The 23,736-nt window shown below is 39.2% G+C and overlaps 1 protein-coding gene across 13 annotated transcripts in view; it reads right to left on the bottom strand.

Annotated features, from left to right (window-relative positions):
* Positions 1-640: 640 nt before the first annotated feature.
* LMO7 (LIM domain 7) overlaps positions 641-23,736 on the bottom strand; it is a 139,354-nt gene continuing 116,258 nt past the window's right edge. For 8 of the 13 annotated variants that reach the window (XM_063335704.1, XM_063335712.1, XM_063335732.1 and 5 more), the window contains 16 exons: positions 22,447-22,631; positions 21,715-21,775; positions 20,608-20,664; positions 20,413-20,454; positions 18,454-18,479; positions 18,035-18,139; positions 16,119-16,211; positions 14,322-14,692; positions 12,495-12,560; positions 12,108-12,173; positions 10,171-10,223; positions 8,392-8,611; positions 7,201-7,473; positions 5,720-5,828; positions 3,825-3,927; positions 641-1,384 (listed from right to left, as the gene is read on the bottom strand). In XM_063335704.1, coding sequence (XP_063191774.1) covers positions 1,362-1,384; positions 3,825-3,927; positions 5,720-5,828; positions 7,201-7,473; positions 8,392-8,611; positions 10,171-10,223; positions 12,108-12,173; positions 12,495-12,560; positions 14,322-14,692; positions 16,119-16,211; positions 18,035-18,139; positions 18,454-18,479; positions 20,413-20,454; positions 20,608-20,664; positions 21,715-21,775; positions 22,447-22,631 — 1,853 coding nt within the window. In that variant the 3' untranslated portion in view covers positions 641-1,361. The remainder of the gene's footprint in view (positions 1,385-3,824; positions 3,928-5,719; positions 5,829-7,200; positions 7,474-8,391; positions 8,612-10,170; positions 10,224-12,107; positions 12,174-12,494; positions 12,561-14,321; positions 14,693-16,118; positions 16,212-18,034; positions 18,140-18,453; positions 18,480-20,412; positions 20,455-20,607; positions 20,665-21,714; positions 21,776-22,446; positions 22,632-23,736) is intronic. The other 5 variants (XM_063335783.1, XM_063335804.1, XM_063335694.1 and 2 more) reach the window with 3 other exon arrangements.

The following is a 23,736-nucleotide window of genomic DNA, read 5'->3' as shown; positions in this document are numbered from 1 at the left end:
TGCCATGTACAAGCTCAAACTCAGAGCCCCACCACCCTCCTACGCCTCCCAGCTGTCCTCTTCCTTTGTTACATCCACAAAATGCTTCCCCAAACTCCTCTGATCCACATCCCATGTTTTCTTTGCTGCTTCCAAGGACACGCATACAGAAGGGTACATAACTGGGCATGAAAGGGTTTGGGGAAGCCACTGACCAAAGCAATTTGTGAGCCACTGCTGAAAAACACACAGTGCACATTCCAGACGCATTTTCAGAAGGAGCAGAACCTAACCCAAAGTATATTCATCAGCACCTCTTTTCTAGGCTCAGCAGAGAAGTTTCGGGGAACTTTCAGCTCTTCCAATTGTTGTGCTTCAGGGATGAGCACAGAGGACAAAGAATCAGTCTCACCACACTTGTATTAAATGCTGAAGGGAAAGAGCATGAGGAGCTTGATGGAAGAACTATATACAAAATTTGACGTCTATTGTAAAGGAAAAGAGAAAAGCAAGAACTATTGTTCTTGCACATATTTAGGTGGACCTCTTAATCCTTTCATAAAAAATATTTTCCCAAGATGAAATTCAAACAATTTTGTATTTCAGCAAATTATCTTAGACACACTTAGCTGGGCAGAGAGAAAAAAAAAAACCCTTCTAATAAATGCAACATCAGAAATTTTATTTACAAATATACTGTAATTCAACAACCATTCTCCACTCAGTTTGTGGAGGAAAAAGTGATAGTTACATTTTTCAAATGGGAAAAGAGAACTCTTCCCCTTAAATGGATTCCACAGAATATTATGCCAACACCACTGAGCAAACAGATTATTCTTTGTATTTAAGTTTCAAAAAAGCAGATAATTTTAGAAACCAGCATATGGAAAGCAAACACATTTGTGTGCATTTAAATGCAGCTTCATATTAACCTAGAGAATTCACTTTCAGTATATGTCAAAAATAAAGACAGCAATTGCAAATATATATTTATATTAGCTATTTCTCTAATGCTCATTTCAAGAGCTTAGAAACAAAATACCCTCTTCATATACCATTGGAAAGTCAACTAGTTGATTATAAGCCTCAAAAATATTTTGAAGTTATTACTGAAAAATATACTTATTCTCCCTTGTGCTCTCAGTACTTGAAGATGAAAAAGTGAAAGCATTTTCCCCAGATATTTCCTTTACTGCAATTACTTTCTTATAAATAAAAATAGTGATATGAAGAATACAATGCATTGCTATGAAGACTAGACAAGCAAGAGTTACTCTTAGAAAAAACACACACACACACACAATATATATATTTATAGATCTACATCAGCAGCAATCACCTCTTCTTTTATCTGCAACAGTGGTTTCATATCTTCATTTGCTTCACATGGAGGTTGGCTGTCCAGCTGTTGGAGAAAGATAGAAGAAATCAGAATTGAAGTCTAGCTACTGAAGAATCTTAGTGACAAAAATCAAAATTTCCAAGTTAAAAATAGCCATACAATGGTATTTCCAATACCTATTAAAAATGGTAACACAAACTATGGTATACATTCTGAATCCAGCAGTCCAAATTTAATGAACAATACAAATTTGAGTTTAATCCAATTATAGCACTGCAAGTATTTCAGGCCAAGTAATATTCCACAGCACATGCACCTTACCAAGTTTTTAACAATTATTTTTAGTATTAGCATAGACACATGGTGAGTTTCTCTAAATTCACCCTTCAATAATGAAATTAAAATTTGCTAAATAACTGTAACAATACTAAAAAAGACCTTCCGTATCCTCTCTCTGCATATATTTGTGGGCATCTGCCAATTCACTGGTGTTTCGCTACAATGTTCCAAGTTTAAACCACAAAATTAACATAAAAATGTGCAAAAATATCACACCATAAAGTTACACAGTGAATATTAATAATCCTACAGTTTATCAAACCTTTCAGCCATTACGCTCACGTTCCAAACTAACGAATAATTAGCCAGGCCGATGTCAAATGCCAACTGCAAACAAAGTAATCTGCATTACAGACCAGTGCTGCGCGGTCAGTAGATCTTCATTGCAGTAATCGCATAGCTGGCTTTTGTATTATTGAAGTAGCTAATTTGAATTACTAATCACTAATTTCAATGCTTTATTCTGTACCTACAAGTTCTCACAATTCCTGATTTGCTCGCACCTCACACAATTATGTTTTGAGGTGCCCACTGGCCCAAGAAGATGCAGTCTGAAGGGAAGGGAATAGAACCGTTTCTCACAGATCAGCTCTGCTTCTGAAAGGCACTGCCATGACTTTATGGGCTGTAAAGTCAAAGAGAGACTAAATAGCAATTTATCCACGATAAAATTCTTGCTTACTTCCATCACCAAATTCCTGAATGCTGTCTTGCCAGGAAATAACCAAAAAAAAAAAAAATTATTTTTTTTTTCAGTACCAAACTTATACAACTCATCCAGTGATTTTGCCCGCTTTAAAAAAAAAAAAAAAAGATAAAGCAAAAATAACATGAGCGGGCTCCAGATTGAATCTCCCACACATTTCGGGGCTTCAAGTAGGAACCTGGTCACTTTGGCATAGTCTCATCATCAAGCAGGAGATAAATTCTCCGAACATTAACTGTGAGAGATATGACCCAGTGCTCCAGATCACCTTCAGATGGAAGAGGGTGATTCTCCTTCTCCTTCCTTTGATCACAGCGGCATCCTTACAGCTAACATTAGTCTCTGTGAATCCACTGTTAGCATCAAGGAGAGGTGTGGGGTTTTCTGGTTTTAGCTTGGGCACCACACAACCATTTCTGTGTGGTGCAGGCAGCTTTTCCTCTTCCTGGAAGCCAAAAAGAGCCTGAAAACAGCAACGGCATCAGATGCAGAGCTTCTCTTTTTCTGAGCTAGGCATCTCAGCCGGCAGATGCCCAAGTCACGCTCAAGTGTTGTAGCATGAATATCCTGTTCCCTTCACTGCCTTCTGGTCCACCATGAGAAAAATGTGCCAGGCTCATGAAGAAACGCGGACATCTTTCCCAGGAAGTAATTCAGAAATGCTTTCCCTTAGCTGAATTTTATCATTCCGGAGAATTTCATATTTGCTACATAAAAATAGAGCCATATAAAACTCCCGAGACTTGTCAAAATTAGGAGGTTGTCTACCATCATCTATGACAGCAGAAAAAAAACAACTCAACACCATTATTCAAAGCCTCAACATCATGCTCCAGTAAATCAGAATTCTGCAAACCATAATAAAGGAAAAAAATTATACTGCACCTTTTAATTAAGATCTGTAAGTAAATCAATTCCTCCTGAACTTGTACCTAAATGAATAACCAATCACAGACCTATAATTCAAATAATAATAGCATCGCAAAAAGAAACCAGCATTTGTGCCACCTGCACAGGATAAACTAATAGCTTTCCAGGTATGTGTTAGGATGGAATTTAATACATATTCAGATTACTTTAAAAAAAAAACAAAAAAAAAACACAGACAATTTTTCAAAAAGACTTCCCTGTTATCAAGACAAGCCTGTTCAGCAAGTGACAACTCCTTGACACCACTTTCCCAGATCTATGAAGAAAGCAGGATGACTATACCACGTTGTCTGCTTGAAGCTGCTTAACAACAAGGTGGCAGAATTGGCTACTGGCAAGTTAAGAGTTAGGAATGACTACCCTCCAAAAGAGAGAAACTGGCAATCAGACCTTGCCGAACCTCTTCTCTAAGATACTAACATAAAGCTAAACGTGAAAGCTATCGAGTGGCTCAGCTGTGCAAACACTTGAGGTTTTACAGCACAAAGAAGAACTACCGCCATGCACACCGCAGTTGCATTGCCTTACTTTTAAATCTGATATAGCAGTCGTTGCAGAAGAGTTTGTTGTTTCGGATCCTAACTTCAGCTCCAGAGCGGGATCCCCCAAGGTCGCATCCGCAGGCAACACACTGTATGACAGATGAATAATTAGCAACTCCTTACAAAATATTAAGAAACAAAAATGCTGTTCAAAAGCAGCTTGGATTTAAGCTCAACAAAGCTTGAACCATAAACCCACAATCACTAGAAGCAAATGTATAACAACTAGTAGATCAAAATGTGACCAACCCTTAGAAAGTATTTTAAGGCGGCGACTGGACAACGAATAGCAGAGATACACCAACTAAGCAAACAGAGAGCAGACAGGTTTTAGAGATTAGTTCATTACATCTAATTTGAACTTCAGTTTCTCCGAAAATCAGAACTGGCTTGGCATGAAAAAAAAAAAAAAATTTGTTCTCTAGACGGCAACAGCAATTTTGGCACAGAACACCTGGGTGTGCTACCTGCAGATTTCCATGTGGCACTATATGCTGCTGGCACCCTCAGCCCTTTGGCATTCAAAACAGCAAATACTCAGGCACCCCCAATTTCCTGGGTTTGCATCGTAGAAACAAGTTCTTACTTGGGAAGGGGCCAATTTCATTTTTTTTCTTGAACAAACACATGAATAAAGGGCTTGAAAGTTTTCATGCTAACATTAAACTATTTAACCATGGTGGCTGAACACACCTTTGCTGTGAATACCAAGCACTTCCGGAAGGACTATAAACCAAAGCATAACATGCTCCTTACTGAATTTACAAAGCAAAGTACTTTGTCTACAGAAGGAGAGATAGCTTGCCTGTTTAAAGGAGTAATGAATCTTTTGGATACCAGTCTGTTCAACAGCTCGTTGATCTTCAGGAATTTGAAAAACACAAATTTGCTATTTTCTTATGCAGGTTAGGACCTCCAGGTGGACTCTCTCACACGGAATACACGTTCTGCAGAAAGGGAATGATGACCAGCCTCCATGGATTACTTCAGTCCCTCCTGCTCAGGCAGGCAGGACCAGGAAGAGCTTTGAGTCAATCCCTGGTAATACTCTAGCTGACACTTTTCAGCTGGGCACAGAGGGTTCTGTTCTGAACCAAACACAGAAGCCTTTTTCTTAAAGCCAAGGAAGAAGCAGGGTCCAACGACACCTCCACATCAGTCTGATTCCTCATGTGGTCCTGGGACAGGGGAACTAGGAGTGTTTTTATATCTTTTCTAGGCAAGCATTTATTCTTTCAGGTCTATATATACTCCAAGCTGTCTGGAAATCATGTAAAACTGTATCTTGGTGCTGAGATTGAGCTAATATACCTACCTAGCTTCTGACCAGGGCTGATTAACACTAATATACTTAAGCTTCTGACCAGGGTTGGTTTGCACTAAACACAACTTCGGGTTTGGGGCTGGGTTTTATCCTGCCAGGCTGAACACTGACAACGTCCCTTTGCCTGGAAAACACCGTGTGAACAATGACAGCTAAGATTAGCTTAGAAGTGATGGCTCATCTTAAATGATTTAATTGCCAGGGTCCAGGCTGAGATTTCTTTTTTAAGGACCTGATTTCTCTGGTTCAGCACCTTCTGATTTTTTTTTTGCTGTCTGTCTATTTGAAGAAGGAAAAACTTTTGATCTCACAGTCAACGCCGTCTGTTTTACTTGTCAGAGTCCCACTTGTCAGCTCTGTCATTTATGAAATAGTCCTAGAGCTGAGTGATAAATGCCTGCAGATAGGACTGCCTCATGGAAATATGCATGCACCACGCTGTCAAGAGTAGAAGGCAAAGCAGGTGATTAGTAGAGCCCCAGTGAGCATAACACTGAGTAGCCATGCGTGCTCCTGATTAGTTCCTGTTCCTTCACGATGTGACTCCCAGCTCTCACCTTAAAGCAATGTAAATGATAACAAAGACCAAGAGACTCAATGATCATGGCTGCTCCTTTGCCCAGAACGTTATTACAGTATGAACAGATTTTCTTCCCACTGACTGACCTAAATAAAGAATGGCAATCCTTAAAACCAGCTTGAAAAGGTTTAAAAGACAAAGAAAAGTTACCAAAGACTTTTTGCGATTAAAAATAAAAATGTACTGGTAAAAAGTGGACTATTGGGCTGCTTGGGGAAAATAAATTGAAAATTAATATTATTTACAGTAGATCTGAAAGCTAGGGAAAGCTGAAGTGTTATAATTTAGATCAAAGTTACATAGGAACAAATGAAGAAATGCTGTCACATCCTTGGGAGATGTTTCGTTGTATAATATACCTTCTTCAAATAAATATATCACATTAGGTTTGGAGAGTAAGACCACAGGTTTTATGCTCCCGCCTTATTTCTTATTTGCAGGGAATTATCCCAAAGGCTAAGTTTTAGCAAGCACCCCTGCCAAGTCCCGCCATCTGCACCTTGTTAGATAACAGAAGGCTAGTCCTGGGCATATAATATTATGTTAACTCTTTGAATGTAAGCCATACAGTCAGTCTCCATAGATCTACCAAGATGCTAGCCAATGGAAGTGAGAACAAGATAAGCAAACATGGTTAAGAAGGTAATTTTCTTACAGTATAAGGAACGTAGGAGCCTAGCTTTAAAAAAAAAAAAAAAAAAAAAGGTCAATTTATCACAAAGTGCCTGAGAGTGTAAGAGCTAGTGAAGCAGTGTTCACACTGTTGTTATATATAATACATTATAATACATGTAATTGTGTGGGGATAGTCTTATCCCAAGCTATTTTTTAAAATGTTTCAAGTACATAAACCAGCAGAGTCATCTACCCTACCGCAACTGAATTCCATTTTTGTTTCAAAATATGTTGCAATTCTTGCTTTCTCCTCCTCGATTAAAACCAACATCCTACTCTAAATCTCCAGGGTCACAGGTTATGAGCATTCCTGAGTGCTCCTTGAGATGACATTGACCACATGCCAGGAAGGGGGGAGGAGAGACCAAGAAGAGGGCCATAAAGCACGGGTTTCAGGAATCTTTTGTTAAAACTAACCTAAGAAAATAAATGTCAGAAATGTCATCTGGAGTAGGCTTTTACTAATCATTTTGGTAACCAACACACAGCTTGGAGACTGGAGCTTTATTACTCCAGTTCCTCTGTTTTTTTAACCGATGTCAAAGCAGTGATGACAAACATGGGGAATTTTCTGAATGACTGGAGCAGGGAGGTAATACCAGCCCATATTTCCCCCAGCCCATATTTCCACCATCCCGACCAGCCAGAAAACTCCAGGTGGTTTTCAGGCTTGTTAATCAATGTTACGGACTAGAACACTGCTATAGACCGCCATACGTACAAAGTCTGCTCTTTAGTGCGGCCCGACATTTATACCTTCCCAGCAGAAGGGCACCCGCTCACCTGCTGCGTGTCTGGGACCCCGGCTGGGAAGCCGAGAGGGGAGACTGAGCCCGGGGGGCTGCCTGGGACACGGAGGGGGCTCTCGCAGAGGTGGCTGTGGGAGGTGCTTTGCTGGAGGAAGGAGTGCACATGTAGGCTCGGTTTGAAGTGGACACCGGGCGACTGAAATCTTGACTAGAGGACAGAGATGTAGAGGAGGCAGACTGGTTCAGCCATGCGTGGTGCCTCCATGAGGTTGTTCTTGAAGAATCAAGGTTGTCCAAAGACTCCCCTCTGCAATAAAAGGTACGCATACAAATGTAAATATCAGTACAGCTGGAGCAGAAGCGCTACTGTATTTTATTTTTTTTTTTAAAAAGGAAACCATTATCCTAGCATTTTTAAGATTTTCTAGCATGAATATGTTTGCTTGATCACCCTGATCAACGTTCTTCCCATAAACATTTTAAATGTTTGAGCCACAAATCATCCTTTGTGTCCAGTCCTAGTCTCATGGGAAAAAAGCAGGCGAGGCAGAAGAGAGGTGGCACTTAACCACTACAGCATAAAGGCAAAACACTCTTTGCTCCAGCCTTATCAGGGTGAACCGTATCAAAATCCGCTGTACAGCAATGGACCTCGGATACTAGGTTTGTTTTTGTTTTCTCCAAGGGATACCAGATCGAAATAGCAATCCACCCAGACTGGATAGCATCGTCTAGGTACAAGGTGTTGGCCCGATAGCCAAACAATCTCCTGCTGATAACTCAGCTGTTTCCTAAGTGACAAATCCAACACTCATGCATTACTTAACGCAAGAAACAAGCTCCAGACTTTCTGACGTATTTCTATGTAATAAAAGGTATATTCCATTGCCATAATAATTGATTTCCACAATAAATCGTCACGCTGACATTCTTAAGCGCATCTGTCAATGACAAGGCGCGCTTACTGATTTCCACTGCTGGTATACCAACCAAGAAATAAGCAGTTGAGTTATTTAGAGGTCACATCCACATTCTTTATTTGCAAAAAAGCATTTAATCCCAGCTGTAATACTGCTACTTTCTTCTGTCCGCTGCTATTCAGTTTACCTCACAACATTTCACAGACTCAAATTGTTTCTGTGCTCTGTAATATGAGCTGAAGTTTAGAATAACGAAACAAAAATATTTGACAAGAGACAAAGTTAATTTTTAACGCGATTCCTACCTCCTCATACTATTGCTGTACCGACTAATAGGCTCCTTATGTATACTGGAACTGCGCTGCCTAATCCAGCTGCTGTCCGTGTGTAGAGATGTTTTCTTCCTCATTTCCTGAAGGATTTGCTGTCTCTCCAACTCTGCCGCAGACAGGCTGTGCTCCTTTTGAGCCTTCTTCTGCGAGTCACCCACGTTCCAGGACCTCTCCGAATACTTGCTCTGAGTACCTGTTTGGACGACATGTGCAAACTTCAGCTAGGCACCTTTAAGGCACAAAAGCAGTTCTCACACATCCAGTACTCTGACTATAATTCCAAAAGCAGTGGTTCATCGCCACGCTCACAAGTTTCTCCAGTTCCTTTTTGCAGCAGGGTGACCAGTATCAAACTGGGCAATACATGATTATTACTACATTTTTTTCATTCGTGTTTCCATCAATGCAGCCTTTTAGATGATGTTTAACTTTAATACAAGTAGGTGTTTTCCTTCACTTATGCATATATATATATTTGTGTGTACACATATATACACACATATGTTTATTTTAGGGCACGATCTCTTTTAGTGACACAATTTGGACTCTTCCTCCAATACAAACTGAAGCATGTATGGAATATATAACTGAAAGGTGGGGTACCTTCTTTCCCTTTAGGAGTTCATATTCTCTTTTTCTGTAAGTTGTCCCTGTTTTCAAGAATTCTTTCCTTATTCAAGGCACTAAACACATTGCTTTATCTTGCTTTATATGAATAAAAGGCGGGGGGAGGGGGACGGTATGGTCTTACAGCCTTTGAAATTTTGGAAGGGGAAACAAAGAAGGCATCTTTCTCCGGTAAGTGCTGACATGTTAGAAAGCAACAATTTTGTCTTTATTTCCTAGATTCAGTAACTATTTTTTACAGTGAGATTAATTAAGAAAATTACTCTGCAATAAGTCACTCAATTGAAAGTTCAATCCCTTTCAATACTGCTGTAACTACAAATTTGGTCTTGGTTTTATTGCTATAGATTACCATTATAAAATACTGCAGAAGTTTACTTGCTCATTAGTTTCAATGGCCAAGCTTTAATGTGTGAAAGCAGTGTTGTCAATATGGGGTATTTTCTCTAATACACCATTTACTTTTCTGTGATTACTTCTGCTTACTTTTTTTAATCATGTTTTAGACACAGGAATAGCTTCTAGGCATTTCCCCCTGTAACATATTTCTAAAACTGCTTTGTTTGTTTGTTTGACACATATTCCTCTAAAAATGCAGTAACGTCACTGAAGGACAATTCGAGAAAGGCAGCAACAAAACAGAGTCCCAGGAGACAAGCCACTGTGACAGTATCAAAAGCTGACTTCTAGCTGTGTTATTCCTACAATAACTGAAGTTAAAAAGAACAAACAGATGTAATAAATACATTAGCATCTTGGTATGTGTGACTTTTTTAACTGAGTCAATATATCAAGAGCACGCACATCTTCGATGATATACCTACACGATTGGTTTAATCTCATATAAATATCAGTCATCTAAAATTTAAGCACCTGAGATCCATTTGTAGTCACAGCTATGGCACTTTGAGAGCAGTTAATCATATTTGTCCTAGGCTTATATATTACTGTAAGAATCTCCTCTTGTTGTTAAAGCTTCGTTAAAGTGTGTCGTGGTATGAATTTGAATTACAGTGCAGCTATCAAAAAGCACTCTGACAATTAATTTTCTTAGGATGACTACGTCTGATACACCTTTTTAAAAAAAAAATAATTTAAAAATAATGGAAGTTAAACACTACTTACCATTTCTGATTGTGTTGAATTCATTCAGTTCTGAAGTCGACTTGGACTTATTCCTAAGGATATAAAAAACATTAATTCCTCTATTTCAACCAGGAGATCTCATCATGGGCAAAGATCTTATCTTTGCAGACCACAGATACACTTTTCAGCATCCCTCCCATCAATGACTTAATGCTGTACTTAAAACATGAAACAAAAATACCCAAAGACCAACAGGATATTAAGGGGGGGGGGGGGGAAGATGTCAATATTTAGAAGTCAATAGGTAATCGCTGTTGAAAAGTTGAAATTTTGTATTGAAAGTTCCCAGTGCTTCAGGTGCAAGGAAATGATCCTTGTATTTGCTTCAACAAAACCTTGTAAAAACTAAAGTTCTTCCCTGCCAAAGCTTTGTGAAGACTACAGTAAGACAGTCAAAAAAGCGATAACTTTCAAAGCAGGTTTATAAATGATTTAACTTCATGAGAAACTTAAGTCATACTTCATCCCCATTACTAGACCATAAGCAAAACACCTCCTCAAAATGCAGATTGTTCTCGAGAAAGTTATTATTCACTGATTATACCCGGCAGCATAATTTTTTAATGAGTTTTAGCCAAGAAATGTCATTCAATACACAGGTAGACAAATGGCAAAAAGCTGCTTTTCTGACAGTAAAGAGCAGCAGCTTCAGCAACCCCTCTATGCTGTATTATTAGGCTCAAAGTAACACAGTTTCTTAGTTTAAAATACTTTGGAAAAGAACAGAAATCCTTTGCTGGGTCACAGCTCAAAGCTGATACATTAATGTGTCGACACGTACAGCATTGGCTGCATAACAGCATTTTGAGCGAATCTTGTCCTTTGTCTGTAAATAAATTGGTGCATAAACTGCATCACGTTTCTTGCTCCCCAAGTTCTGTCTGTCTGTTCTACGGTGCAGACCTACTTTATTATCTATTTGAGGAGATGCAACAATTTCACAGTTGCTTTTAGTAAACAGGAGCTCCAAAGAGCAGGTCAGCCTTGCCTGGGATGCTTTTAGCACCTGAGTATCCTCCTCACACATATAGGCAAGATGTAATTATTTAGTGCAGGCACCTTCTGAAGTTAGATTTAGATCTTCCATTAGTAACAGATCCATTAGTTGTACCCTGTAAGTATTAGGGTTTCTCTTAATATAAAAAAATGTATGCTCACGCCAACTATAAGAACTGATTAAATACACAGCAGAGGCGATCTTTTAGAACTACTCTGGGATGCCATCTAAGACAAAGGCTTGATACAAACTTTCTGGATTTAGGTTACTTCAGCATTTTTTAACCATAGCCCAGTTATTAAAAGGGAGAAGAAAAAGCTGTCTATTCAAAAACCCCAAATCTGCAGAGGCTAATATATTCTATTGAAATAAAAACAAAGCAAAACCAAACAACAATAAAACTCCCCAAAAAACCACCGAGCAAAACAAAATGGAAAATAGCCAAGGTAAGAGAGCACAACTTAACAAGCGGCACATCTACTATCTTCCTGACAAATACACTGCTGCTGCCTCTCACTTCCCTCCCTGCTTACTCTCTCCTAAGTTGCACAATGCTGATTGGGCTGACTGCACCTTAGTTTGTATAGCACATTATGACACAATCACAATACTATCTGAAATTGTTTTCCAGCCAGATAAGTCTAGTACCACCCACATATTTACTTCCTTATAGTTCTGCTTCTCCCAGTAAAATCCTACCGACTGACTAACTGTTGTTTACAGCATAGCGTAACAATTTGCCCAAAGTTTGGCTGCTTCTTTTCTCAAGACGAAAACATGCCATAAAACCTGCAAAACACAGCAGCAATATAGTGTATACGCTTAGCTGCCATGACTAAAGTTTATTGAAAGTTTCAAAGCTTTCTGAGGCAGAAACGGTGCTGTTACAATCTATGCTGAGATACGGTACCATGCATACCTGTCAGCAAATGACTGGCCAGGTTGCTCCTCAGTGGTTTTAGAAACTTCGTAATGCTCATATTGCCTACAAAAAAAAAAAAAAAAAAAAAAAAAGATACATTACATTCATATACAGAAAAAGACATACATAGACATAAATATTTCCTACTAAAAATATTCAAAAGAGATCCTTGAGGGAAAAAAAGGAAAAAAATCCCAAAGAGTTGAAGTTCTAAGGAGGCTTAATTTTAGTCAGAAACACAACTAACAAAAGAAGGCTGTGATAAAAACTGACTGAAATTACAATTTTGTAAGTGACAAGGAATCTAAGCCTGAGCATACCAAAATGGTTAATACTAATTGCTGAAGATGTTTCAACCTACCTATCGATTCAATTTCTTATTACCTGTCAATGAGAGGATGGCCAGCTCGATCCTCTATTGTTTTAGATACTTCGTAGCGCTCATAATGTCTAGAAGCAAAAACAGATAAAATATGTATTAAATGCAAAACCAACCCCATTTTCTAGAAATTGAGCGAACAGTAAAGTATACATATAGAAAAATGAGACAGTTCATATGTGTTAGTTAGAAACATGAAAATACATGAGAAAAAAATCCCAAAGACTTTTTAAGATGCTGCGAAAATGACAAGTATCAGCATATGACGGTGATTATCTCATCCGTTTCAAAGCCAGGAGGTAAGCTTTGTCCAAACGTATCAGTTCTCTAAAAGTTACATGTATATTCTAGCAAATTGTGAAGGTGCAGTTGGTAACCCATAGAGAAGCACTGACTTCCACAGACAAAGCTCTTCCAGCTGCCTGTCCCCCACCTCAGCGCTCTTTGTAGCAAGTATCAAGCCTTCACAGATGTTTATATAACGTTTCAGATGTCAAGTCATATCTTTGGATACCACCGTAAAGCAAACATTTAACACTAGATATTTTAAATCCCAGTTTCACTGAACTTGCTCCCTCACTATTAAGCAAAGCCACCCTTGTCTAGCAAAACACATCCTTTGGCAGCAACCTCAGAAGAGATGAAATCCCCTGAGACTAAGGCACATATCAAGGTTTTAGATATGCAGATATTGCAGCAGCTTAATAAGTTACCGCACAAAGTCCTATTATCTTGCAATTGGGGCAAGCTAAAACTGCAGAGATACCCTGGCTCGGCTGCCAAGAAGAACCTGTTTAACCATTGTAACAACTGTGCCTCTGCTTTGCTCAGCAGGGATCACAAGCGGCAGGCATTCCCAATGAGCTGAAGTAATTCCAGGTCTCACAATCTCCTCTGCAAATACATGCAACCTTATAATCATATTTTCTTCTCCTAGGACTTAACCTGATACCGTGTGTTATCTTCAGTCATCTCGTATTACTTGTATAAGAAAAGGGGGAAATCCTCAAGAGAAACAGAGGAGCTAGTCATACACAAGGCAGTAAGCCAAAGGCACACGAAACAAGGAAAAGTTACTGGTTTAATCTGTTTCAGACAGATGTCTCTAATAGTAGTCTGAAAACTTTTGGGCAAGAACATGCACTTGTAAACTAATAGTTGAGAGTGGGGGAGGTTGTTTGGTTGGTGTTTTTTTTAAGAAAACAAGCTGCTGAAGCAAGCCATGGAAGAAACTTTTTTCCATCCTCTAGAATAAATATATCCACAACGCATACTTCTGGCAGGCTATGATATCTAAGCCAGTATCTGTTCGCTCATATACCATGACACCCTTCATCGACAAATTAACCCAGCAGTGCAATTAAACTTTATTGTTGCACTGTTGAACTAAAATGAGAGAGGAGTCTGGAAAATCAGTCACGCGTTTGCTGGAAAAGAGTTAAATTGGTATTTGTTCTGAAAGCACTGTACGTTGAGTCACTGGCTCTCAACTTAAAAGCTTGTGCAGGGTTCTTATAAAATCTTCACACTAAGTGCTTCAGGTCATCTTTGATTTGTCTGTAATTACTGTATTTACACTTCCTATTTAAAAAATGAGTTGAAGTGGGTTAATAGAGCACTTGATTCGTGGGGAAAGACTTTGTCTTATGCCTGATTCTTCTACCTTTAGAAAGAGAAGCTATCCTGTGGTATCTTGCACTGACTGATTAATCTACAATATGAGTCTTACATGAATACACTTATATATTCAGGACATACGCACTCCCTTTAGAAACATAACTGAATTTTTAACGCAGAAGGAGGAGAAAGTACTTCCCACCACAAGTGCATACCTTTGGTATTGAGGCGTCTCCACTGACACCTCCCTCTGCCTCTCCGCCTGCCGCCTCTGCTCCTCCATCTCCGCCTGCCGCCTCTGCTCCTCAGCATATTGCTGTTCCCTCTCTTTACGTTGCCTCTCAAGCTCCAGTTCTTGGAGTTCCCTTTCTTGCTCAAAACGCAAGGCTGCTTCTTCCTGGATCCTCCGTTCCTCCTGAAGCTGCCTCCGTTCTTCCTCCTCGTCCAGCAAGCGCGCTGCCCGCTCGCTTCCTCCATCTCCTTCTGGCTCCTCAGGTGTACCCGCTTCAGGGCTTGCCCTCCAGCTGGACACAGATGGAGTCCGTGCAGGGACAGATGTTATGTTTAAGGTTAGAACAGTCTGTTCCTATAGCAAAGAAAATAAAAAAAAAAAAAATATATATATAAAATCATGTTTTCAAGGTGAGGGAGCTGTTTTTTTTTTTAAACAGGTTGCTTACGCAGAAAAGTTCTTTTATTTTTTGCGGGCGGACTGTATAAAAAGCATCCCGAACACTTTCAATGCAAGACCCAGGGTGTACTTTGGTTTCATTTTTTTGAGCGCCTGCGAGCACATTCTCCTAACGCAAAAGCTTCATTCCACATGGCAGCCTTAGCGAGCGCCGTGGGCAGCGCGGCCACAACTATGTGAAACATTCCGCTCTCTGAAGTATCACTTACATTTCAAGCCATCCCATCCCCACTTAAATATCCATGGAAAACAAACTCTTCCATGATACCCAGCATTTCTCCCGACTGTTTTGACTTCGAAACCTGAGACCTACCTAAGAGCGTATACACTAAAATATACGCTGCACATGTACATCAGACCGATGAATGTCATGTGAATCATCTTGTGGAGAAAACCCCCATCCTCCTCCATTCTCCTACCATCTGGAAGTCAAGCCTCAGACCTACCACTCTCTTCTGTCAGACATGAAAAAAGGTTTTTCAGCGGTCAAATATGTTTTAATTGCAGAGAACAAATACTGTTTGTGTATTAAGTACTGGTGCATCCAAAATTCTAATGACAAAAAAAATATGAAATGGTTTATGTTCTTGTACAGCAAAGTCCTCTGACAGCTCAAAGAGCTTTCTTATTCAAGTCCTAAGCCTTAAATTACAGTCTACTTATTTATGACTGTATAAACACAACTGTTCTAGCTAGGATGCCTGAAGCAGCGCTCCCATAGCAATAGACAACCGATATCTCAGACGCCTCCCACACCCAGGATAAAACCTGTTCATCTTCCCCTAAGTAACAGCCACAAAAGTCAGCATCTACAGAAACTACATGCATTCGATATTTTCAAACATACGATCGCAAATGTGAAGTTGATTTGATAGGTAAGTTTATCAGAGATGGGATGAACTGGTTGCCAGTACAAGCCAGACACTTCCGAACATGCCTCATGATGAAGTATTGAAGCAGAATTCCAACAAGTAGCATCAGGAGGTAAATATACAGCAAAGGTGACCATTTCATTCTGGTCACAATAATTAAAACATGCTGTAAGTTTTTGCCAATATATTTCTGGTGTTAGTTACCTAACCAATCCATAAGGAAAAAAAGTCAAATTCAACAGGTCTCAAAACATCCCATTTAATCTTTCCTTACCATTTTTGCAACTTCTTTCTACCAAGTTATAGAAAATGATTAATTTTCAAAAATGAGAAGATAAAGGACATAGCAAAAAGAAAAAGTTATTTGCCTGCTTGCATGCATCTACTATTAAGGAAAAAAGCCATTAAGAAACTAAACAGTCAAAAGTGAAGCCATATTCATAGCCTACCTCATCAAAATACTTGGAGCTCTCTTTTTCTGCTTCTTGCTTAGCTCGTAGCCATTCTTCCCTTAGTTTTTCTTGTTCCCGTTTATATTTCTCCTGTAGGTTAGATTGAAGTTAAACATGCAAATAAGAAACATGGTGTTTTTTTTATTTGGTTTAAAAGGTACTGCTGGTATTTAATGTGTTTTTTTAAGACCAGCATGGTAAACACATGCTTGAGCTACACTAGGACATTAGGTTGCCACAAGTGAATGAAATCCTGGCTCAAATACAACCCAAAGGAGTTCTGCAATTGATTTTGGAGAATCCAGGCTTATTACACGCTTAGTCTCATAACAACTGGCTTCACATCTGTTATATTCCCCATACAGTTTAGTTCTCATTTGAACAAGAATCAGCTATCTAAGGTATTTTCTTGAAAGATGGAGCAATTATATTTAACTTGGATTTGGGCACATTAATACGGTAAATAGAAAGTGATCACTTAGTGAAATATGAGGCAGTAATTTTGTTTGAGCAAGAACTCCTGGGCTTTTGGAAGCTTACCTAAACAAAAAACAGTTTCTGGACCTCCAAATTGGTCCTATGACTGGATTTGGTATGAAATCAATGTAATGTCTTAAGGCATTATTCAAGGTACACGATAAATGTTTTGGTGGTTTTGTCAGTCACCACTTAAGTCTTGGGAAAAGTAAAATATTTAATGATGTCAAAAGTATTCCTTCTAAGATGTTGGAAATAAGTGAAGAAAAGATTTTGCTTCCTTTCTCTGTTATTTGAAAATTCATTACTGGGATTGTAAGGAAGAGAAAGAACATTATTACTCGGGCCAAATTTACTACTTCAGGACCGAAAAAGGAGAAGCAAAGAAAAGAAAAATGATGGCAGAGGGCTGAGATTGCTCTCAGGAAAGGGGAGCCAAGGTTTACATTCTTTAAAGCCACCTCTTCAGGCATCAAATGGAGCATCCAAACCATAACAGAGACCACAAATATGTTTAGGAAGGCACAGCTCTTGCCTTGCAGAGTTTGCAAGCTAAAAGGAATGACAAAAGATAAAACATCCAAAAAGCAACAGAGTTGCTAAGCTGTACTTTAACACCACAGTTGAAGGCACCAAAGTCATTAAAAGGGCTTGTGCAGAGTAAATGATGTTCACTGATGCCCCTTCTGGCCCAGACTGTAGATAACTAACTTGAATTTAATTTGCAGAGATGTGTCATCTTGAATGCAGTTGAATGGGCTTATGCTTCATTGAGCTGAGGTGTGCAGAGATGTCCGCTTGATTTTTGTGCTACCCTGAGATGACAAACATTCCCCCTTCCCTCTGCAACACTTCCCTCCACCTCTACCAACTGGTTATCAAGGTGGTTTTGTGTTGGTAGATTCAGCTTCCTGACTCACAGAGGTCCTGGGAACCAGGTTGATTCCACCTAATTCACCGACTGCTAAACGACAGGATGCTAGCAGGCATCTAACCATGGCACTGGCTGCCTGCTCTTCATCTCTGAATATAAGGCAGTATCACCAATTGAAAGTAAAACTCATTCTAGAGCCAATTTTCTTGGGGGGGCGGGGGGGGGGGTTGAATAAAACTCATTGAAAAGTGAAGACTGCTGCCCCTTAGGTCTTTGTTTATCCTTTAAATTCTGTTGCCAGTAAGAGCATACCAGCCTTGTGATGACTGAGCACTTCTGGCCGTACTGAATACTCAGTCTGGGCTTGATTTCATGAAGCTCACTAATGCATTTTCCTCTTTTTGCTGAACAATCGGTATTGTGTGTAACTGCACAGCCCAGCAAACGTATCTGAAAGTCCTCTTAGGCCATCAGTAGGAAGAGTGGCAGGAGTCACATGTTACTTTTCTTCCCTAACAGTTGCTGCACTCAAGGGATTCCCAGCCTATGATTCTGAAGATACCTGCAATAAACGGTCCTGCTCCTTTTGCCATTTTTCCTGTCGTTTTCTTTCTTCCTCTTGATCCCAAACCCGACGACTAGGAGCACTAATGGATGGGACTGGGAGCTAATATAGCACAAAAATGAAATAATATTATCTTATTCCATGTATCCAACACTCTGCATTTTAAAACTTTTTTTTTTCTTTTTTTAATAAGAAATAAAAGCTATTACAAACACTACAGCTTTATAGTGACAAGGACCTAAATTAGCCTTTTCTTTAAAGGGACAGAAAGCAACCATTCCACGTTAGAAAATATTAATCAGCACTCCCAGATTTGATCACAATTTTAAAGCAGTATAAAAAGCAACAGAAAGCAGCGGGCTTCTTGAAAAGACCAGGATTATACAATTAATTATTAGGTTGTAAATAGTACTTACATCAGGCATTGCAGGCTCTGGGCCTCCTGTGAGATTTGGAAAACAAAAACCAGAAGTTATTCAAACCATGCATACTCACTACTGCAAGTCTCGTGTAAATGTGGAAAGTCCGAGCTTCAGACTAATTCTTGCTTCCTTAGTAAGCCATGCTTGCATTTTGCCCTACTGAACCTACTGGAGGTCAGAATTCATTAGGTGCTTTCAGCTAACGTGTGCAATTGTTTAAAAGCTTTACATGCTTACAAATGCCACCAGCAATTGCTTGAATTAGCAGTACGTCTCCCACTGTGGCAATACAGAGGTTCTTTGCTACACCTCTCCTATTATTATTATTATTCTGAAACCCAACTGTTTAGCATGACCAATAACCAGAACGCTGCTCCAGGGTAGCAATTCAAACTGCCCTTGACCTGAACTAAGAGCAACAGTCATCTACAGGCAACTTCTCTACCACAAACCCAGGTATTTTCCCCTTCCAACTGTCCTCCTTTCCTAGTCCCAAAAGCACACTTGAATTTGGTGAGCTTGTCCCCATTCATCACAAACCTTATGCTGTTTGAGGCTATCATGCTCGGTCTTATCTTGTGCCAAGATGATTATTAGAGAGACGTGTATTATGCTAATATATTTAAAAAAAATAAAATCAAGAAAATGTGGAGAATCACAAATTTAAGTATAATCCTTTCCAAAGCATCATCGCTATTTTTGTTTGTTGCTAGTGTACTTGTCCAAATTTCAGTTAAAAAAAAAACCCACATAAAAGCAAAAAGTTTTCTGAAGTATCACCACATGAAGTGGAGAAATGTGTCAAATTTAGGATACAAAGACATCTAATAAGTCACAGACTTATTGGTGTCCAATCTATATATGCGCAATTTTGTCTTCATTATCAGATCGCAAGAGCCACAGTGACAATAGGACGAACAGACAAAATAAGACAAAAAATTGCGCCAGATGTTAAAGGGAGGTATAGGCAGCACCTATCTTTGCTCCCCTCCTCTAGCACCTCTGTCAGCTTATGCTGGCCTGTACAGGTTTAGAAAGAAGAATCTTTCATACCATTGTAAAGCTAAGGTGTCAAAACTTTTAAATGAGCAAAACTGTACTGAGCGTACACTCCTCCCCTTCAAGCACAAGTGAAACACTTCAATATTGCTATAATATTTATTAAAATAAAAAACTAATTTCATAGCCAGCTTTAAACAAAACAAAACAAACCCACAAAACCAAGAACCGCCCAAAACAACCCCAACCAACCAACAACAAAATACCACCATATTGCAGATGCAATGCAGCAGAAATATTTAAAAGCAAACAGAACCACAAACACAGATTTATGCTGTGGCACTTCACATATCGCTTCTGGAAAAAACAGAAGCCATCACCACTGAAGGCGAAGTCCTGGCTCCACTAAAATCATTGTCAAAATTCACACTGACCTTCCAGTGGGCCAGAATTTTACTGTTTCAGGCTACAGCAAAACAGCAAGGCATACATAGTCTGACAACAGCATTAGACATACAACATTAGTGGAAATATGTGAGTTGTGACATGCAAAACACCAAAAAGCAACCTACAAAACCAAAATTGAGTGCCTCATTTTTTGCCTTTAAAAGCTAACATATTCAATTCAAAATTTATATTGGTCTTCGTGGGTTCTTGCAACATCACCACATAGTGGAAAGCCAGCAGCTGCCTTTTTTCACCAATTTAGATGAAAGCACAGAGCTGCAACTAAACATAAACTCAAATCCAGAGTTAAGTATTTTATCAACAGCTCTGAGATTTGTGATAAACCTCTGCTGGAATATTCAACGTTATTCTTGTTTTGTAGGTAGTAGCAAACCTGAACAGAGTGCGCTATCCTTACTCCTACCCAGTGAAAAAAAAAAAGGTATGAACAACATAGAAGAGATTTAAACAGCTATAGATATAAGAGAACACACAAAGACCCATTACCACAAAGGTAGACCCATGAATTGTAAGAATAACCTGATGACCCTGGGGAAAGAAGGGAAATTAATTATGTTGCTTCGTTGTAACAGCAACAAACAACTCTGAAGAGGTATAGTACCCAGCACCAGACTTGTTAGAAAGAGTGCGCAGTAGGAACAATTTCATGGAAGTACATGAAATGTTAGCACTTTGGTTTACCTTGTTCAAAAAATTGTGACCGTCTTTTTAAGTTTTTCAAAGAAATAGGTTCAGATGCTATTTGAAAAATACAAAGAATGCAAACAAGTCAATGAGGTGCTCTTTGTTTGTTTTTTTTTAAACTACTATCACCACTGGATAACAAACATTGGTTAGACCTCCAATCTACAGTAACATCACTTCAGAAAAACAAGAAGCCCCTGAAACACAAAGGAAATCTAGTCTTTCATAGTAGCAAATACAGTTTTTAGTAGGTTACATCATATCCTGATTAGTATTTCATTTTATCGCTATATAACAACAGTACAAGTGTCAAACTTGGACTCGGCTTCTCCCTGTCTAATTTAAGCCACTTCGACTGAGATGCCAAATTGGATGGAGAAGCCTAATCATCACTTAAAGTCATCGGAAAGGCATCTCCAGAGGGCAAATGATCTCTTGGGGAAACTGTTTTATAAATCACCATGCACATTCGAGATAAAATGAAACACAAAGTTCCCATTTAAGGATTACTGTTCCATTAGGAAGCCTACGTACCTGGTTTCTCTCACTGTCATCAAGTAAGGCTATAACTGTTCAATAGCATCGTAAGTAATTATTATTCGTACCAGAACCATCAACATCGTTCTCCAGGAATAAAAGTAAAATAATAATAATAAAACAACCACTACCCGGGAAACCTCATAACTGAAATAGGAAACAAATAATAATAATGATAATTGCACACTCTTTACGCTCTTCCTGGGCAGTGAAACAAATTGATACTCATACTGACTCAGCCTCCACATCAAGCAGTGTCAATTATAGTAAATTGTGTGCCTTCTCCTTCTCTTTCACCCCTACCACACAGTGAATTTACAACCACTAATGCCGAGACGCGGAGGGGGTTGTCACTGCTTTGTTGTCAGTTCTCCAACTGCCTAGCACGTCGTGGAAGCAAACTACACCCAGTTTGGATGCAACTAGATCTCTGTGATACCTGTCTAGCTTTCAGTTCATTAAGGTCTCGCTTCGCCCGCTGTATAAAGCTCACGATGATAACAGGTTTAGTGTCTATGCTTGTTCCAAACCCACACAAATAACAGATGAAAAGCAACGGCAGTTTACCTCTTTGCTCGCTAGAGACAAGATCTCCTTGCATTCCATTTATCAGCTTTGGTTCTGTATCCTGAAAAAAAATACAAAATAAAGGGCTTAGGTTCATTAATTTTGTGGAAGTTTATCCAATCACATGTCTCCCCTGACAGGAACTGTATTATCATGACACGTTTCAGAACACTTTCCACAGAAAGATACAAAACTATCTAAAACTTTCTGAGTGCATCATATGATAAAATGACTAAAGGCATTTGAGGGGATCAATAACCAGCTGTGAATTGGTGGGTGAAATAAAAACCATTAGTTTGCAAGAAAATGCCAGAAGCTGAGATCTTCCTCTTTCAGCTCACTGTCAGAGAGGACTTATTTGCAAGTAATTTGAAAGCACATATACCCTTGTTCCTTGGGGCTGCAACTTTCATTTACACTAATAGTGGTGGTAGAAGTCTTTTCTAAAGACTAAACACTCTATACATTTTAGTTAAAACATAAGCTGCAAATATTTTAATACTTAGCAGTGTCCACTCATGAATGGACAGTAGCAAGTCTTTAAAACATCTTATTTACTTTAATAAGTACACGGCTACATCTCTGTATTTGCAATACCCTATATGATGCTTAAGCAATAGTAGTAAAAGTAAGATTTCCAAGGTCTTTTCTCCATCCTCCCCCTATGAAGGCATTACATTTTTACTTTCTTCCTCCCCTCAAATCCCACAACTCTTCAAAAATCATACTCACAGAACTTCGAAGGCTGATGGAGAAATCTCTTTTTGTTGATACGGTGGAAACATTTGAAACGTGTTCTCCAGAAGTTGCATCAATCCATTTATTTTCAGGTGTACCTATAATGTTGGTAGCCATACTGGTGAGATTGAGGATTTTATGCCTTACTTGTGGCAGGGAAGGCTGGTCTGTGCCCCAATCTTTTTGGTATGTGGAGGTTCAAGAAATTAATGTAGACAGTAATGTCAAAGAACAGAACAAGAGTTAGTGAAAACACATTGAAATAACATAAAAAAGCACATAACAGAAGAGGGAGACGCACAAATCAGGTGGAATTTGTGAAGACAGTAAAAAGGGCTTTTATGAGCAGACCGCCTTCCCCAAAAATGCAAGCGTTAGTCATAAGCCAGGTAAAAGTTTACCAGATGTTTTGCTAACATGAACTACAGCAGCTCAACATTACAGAGCAGTTAGTATTCATTGGAAACTATTTCATTAGCATTAGTAAGGATTGAGAAAATTCTTCCACCTTTACTCACACAAGGTACATTTTGACTCATACACTATCCAGGTATTGCCATTTTCATGTCCATGCTCATCAGGAAGCACAGACGGCAAAAAAAAAAAAAGCAGTCTAAACTAAACTAGCAAAACTGATGAGGCAAAGGCAAATTACAATCTTCTATCAGACTCCGTCATTTCTCCCTTTCCACTATGTAAAACTTATTCAATGAGTTTCTTCTCCACTAATCTCACTCTTCATTTGTGCTAGGCCCTGTAGAAGTTGTGATTTGTTTCTTGTCTCTTTCTCACCTCACTGTTTTTTTCCCCACTTGCTGATAACTTGTTCCACCTAGCTTCCCACTAAAATAATGTTTTGTATATATACTGTGAAGGAAGTCATTGGTCACACTTTCAACTCTGGAAAAATTATTTGGGGACTTTGAAAGGATACCCTAACTAAACCCATGGCAAGTCTAAAGACGCTACAAGGCCTTCAGCCAGGCTGGAAACCCTCACTAGCCAGAATGGGTAGTACCATCCTGGAGAGATTACAGCACCACAATATTTGGGTGAATGACCAATATCATAGCACAGAGGTGCTACATCCCCCACAAGCTCATATGCCACCTGAAACCCTCCCTGAAGAAAGGAACACAAGATCCTCCTTCCCTGAGGAAAGGGAGCTACTGATCAAGGAAGACAGGCTCTAAAAATTATTATCCTCTAGAGACTAGCCCCTCTTCATTTTTGTGGTATGGCAGGAAAGAAAATGTTACGTTCCCTTGTGTGGTGGTTGCACAC

Source organism: Chroicocephalus ridibundus, chromosome 1 (assembly GCF_963924245.1).
Source record: "Chroicocephalus ridibundus chromosome 1, bChrRid1.1, whole genome shotgun sequence".
Classification (NCBI taxonomy): Eukaryota; Metazoa; Chordata; class Aves; order Charadriiformes; family Laridae; genus Chroicocephalus; species Chroicocephalus ridibundus.
Note: the sequence above shows the minus strand (reverse complement) of the source record. Positions and strands in the feature narration are given on the sequence as shown.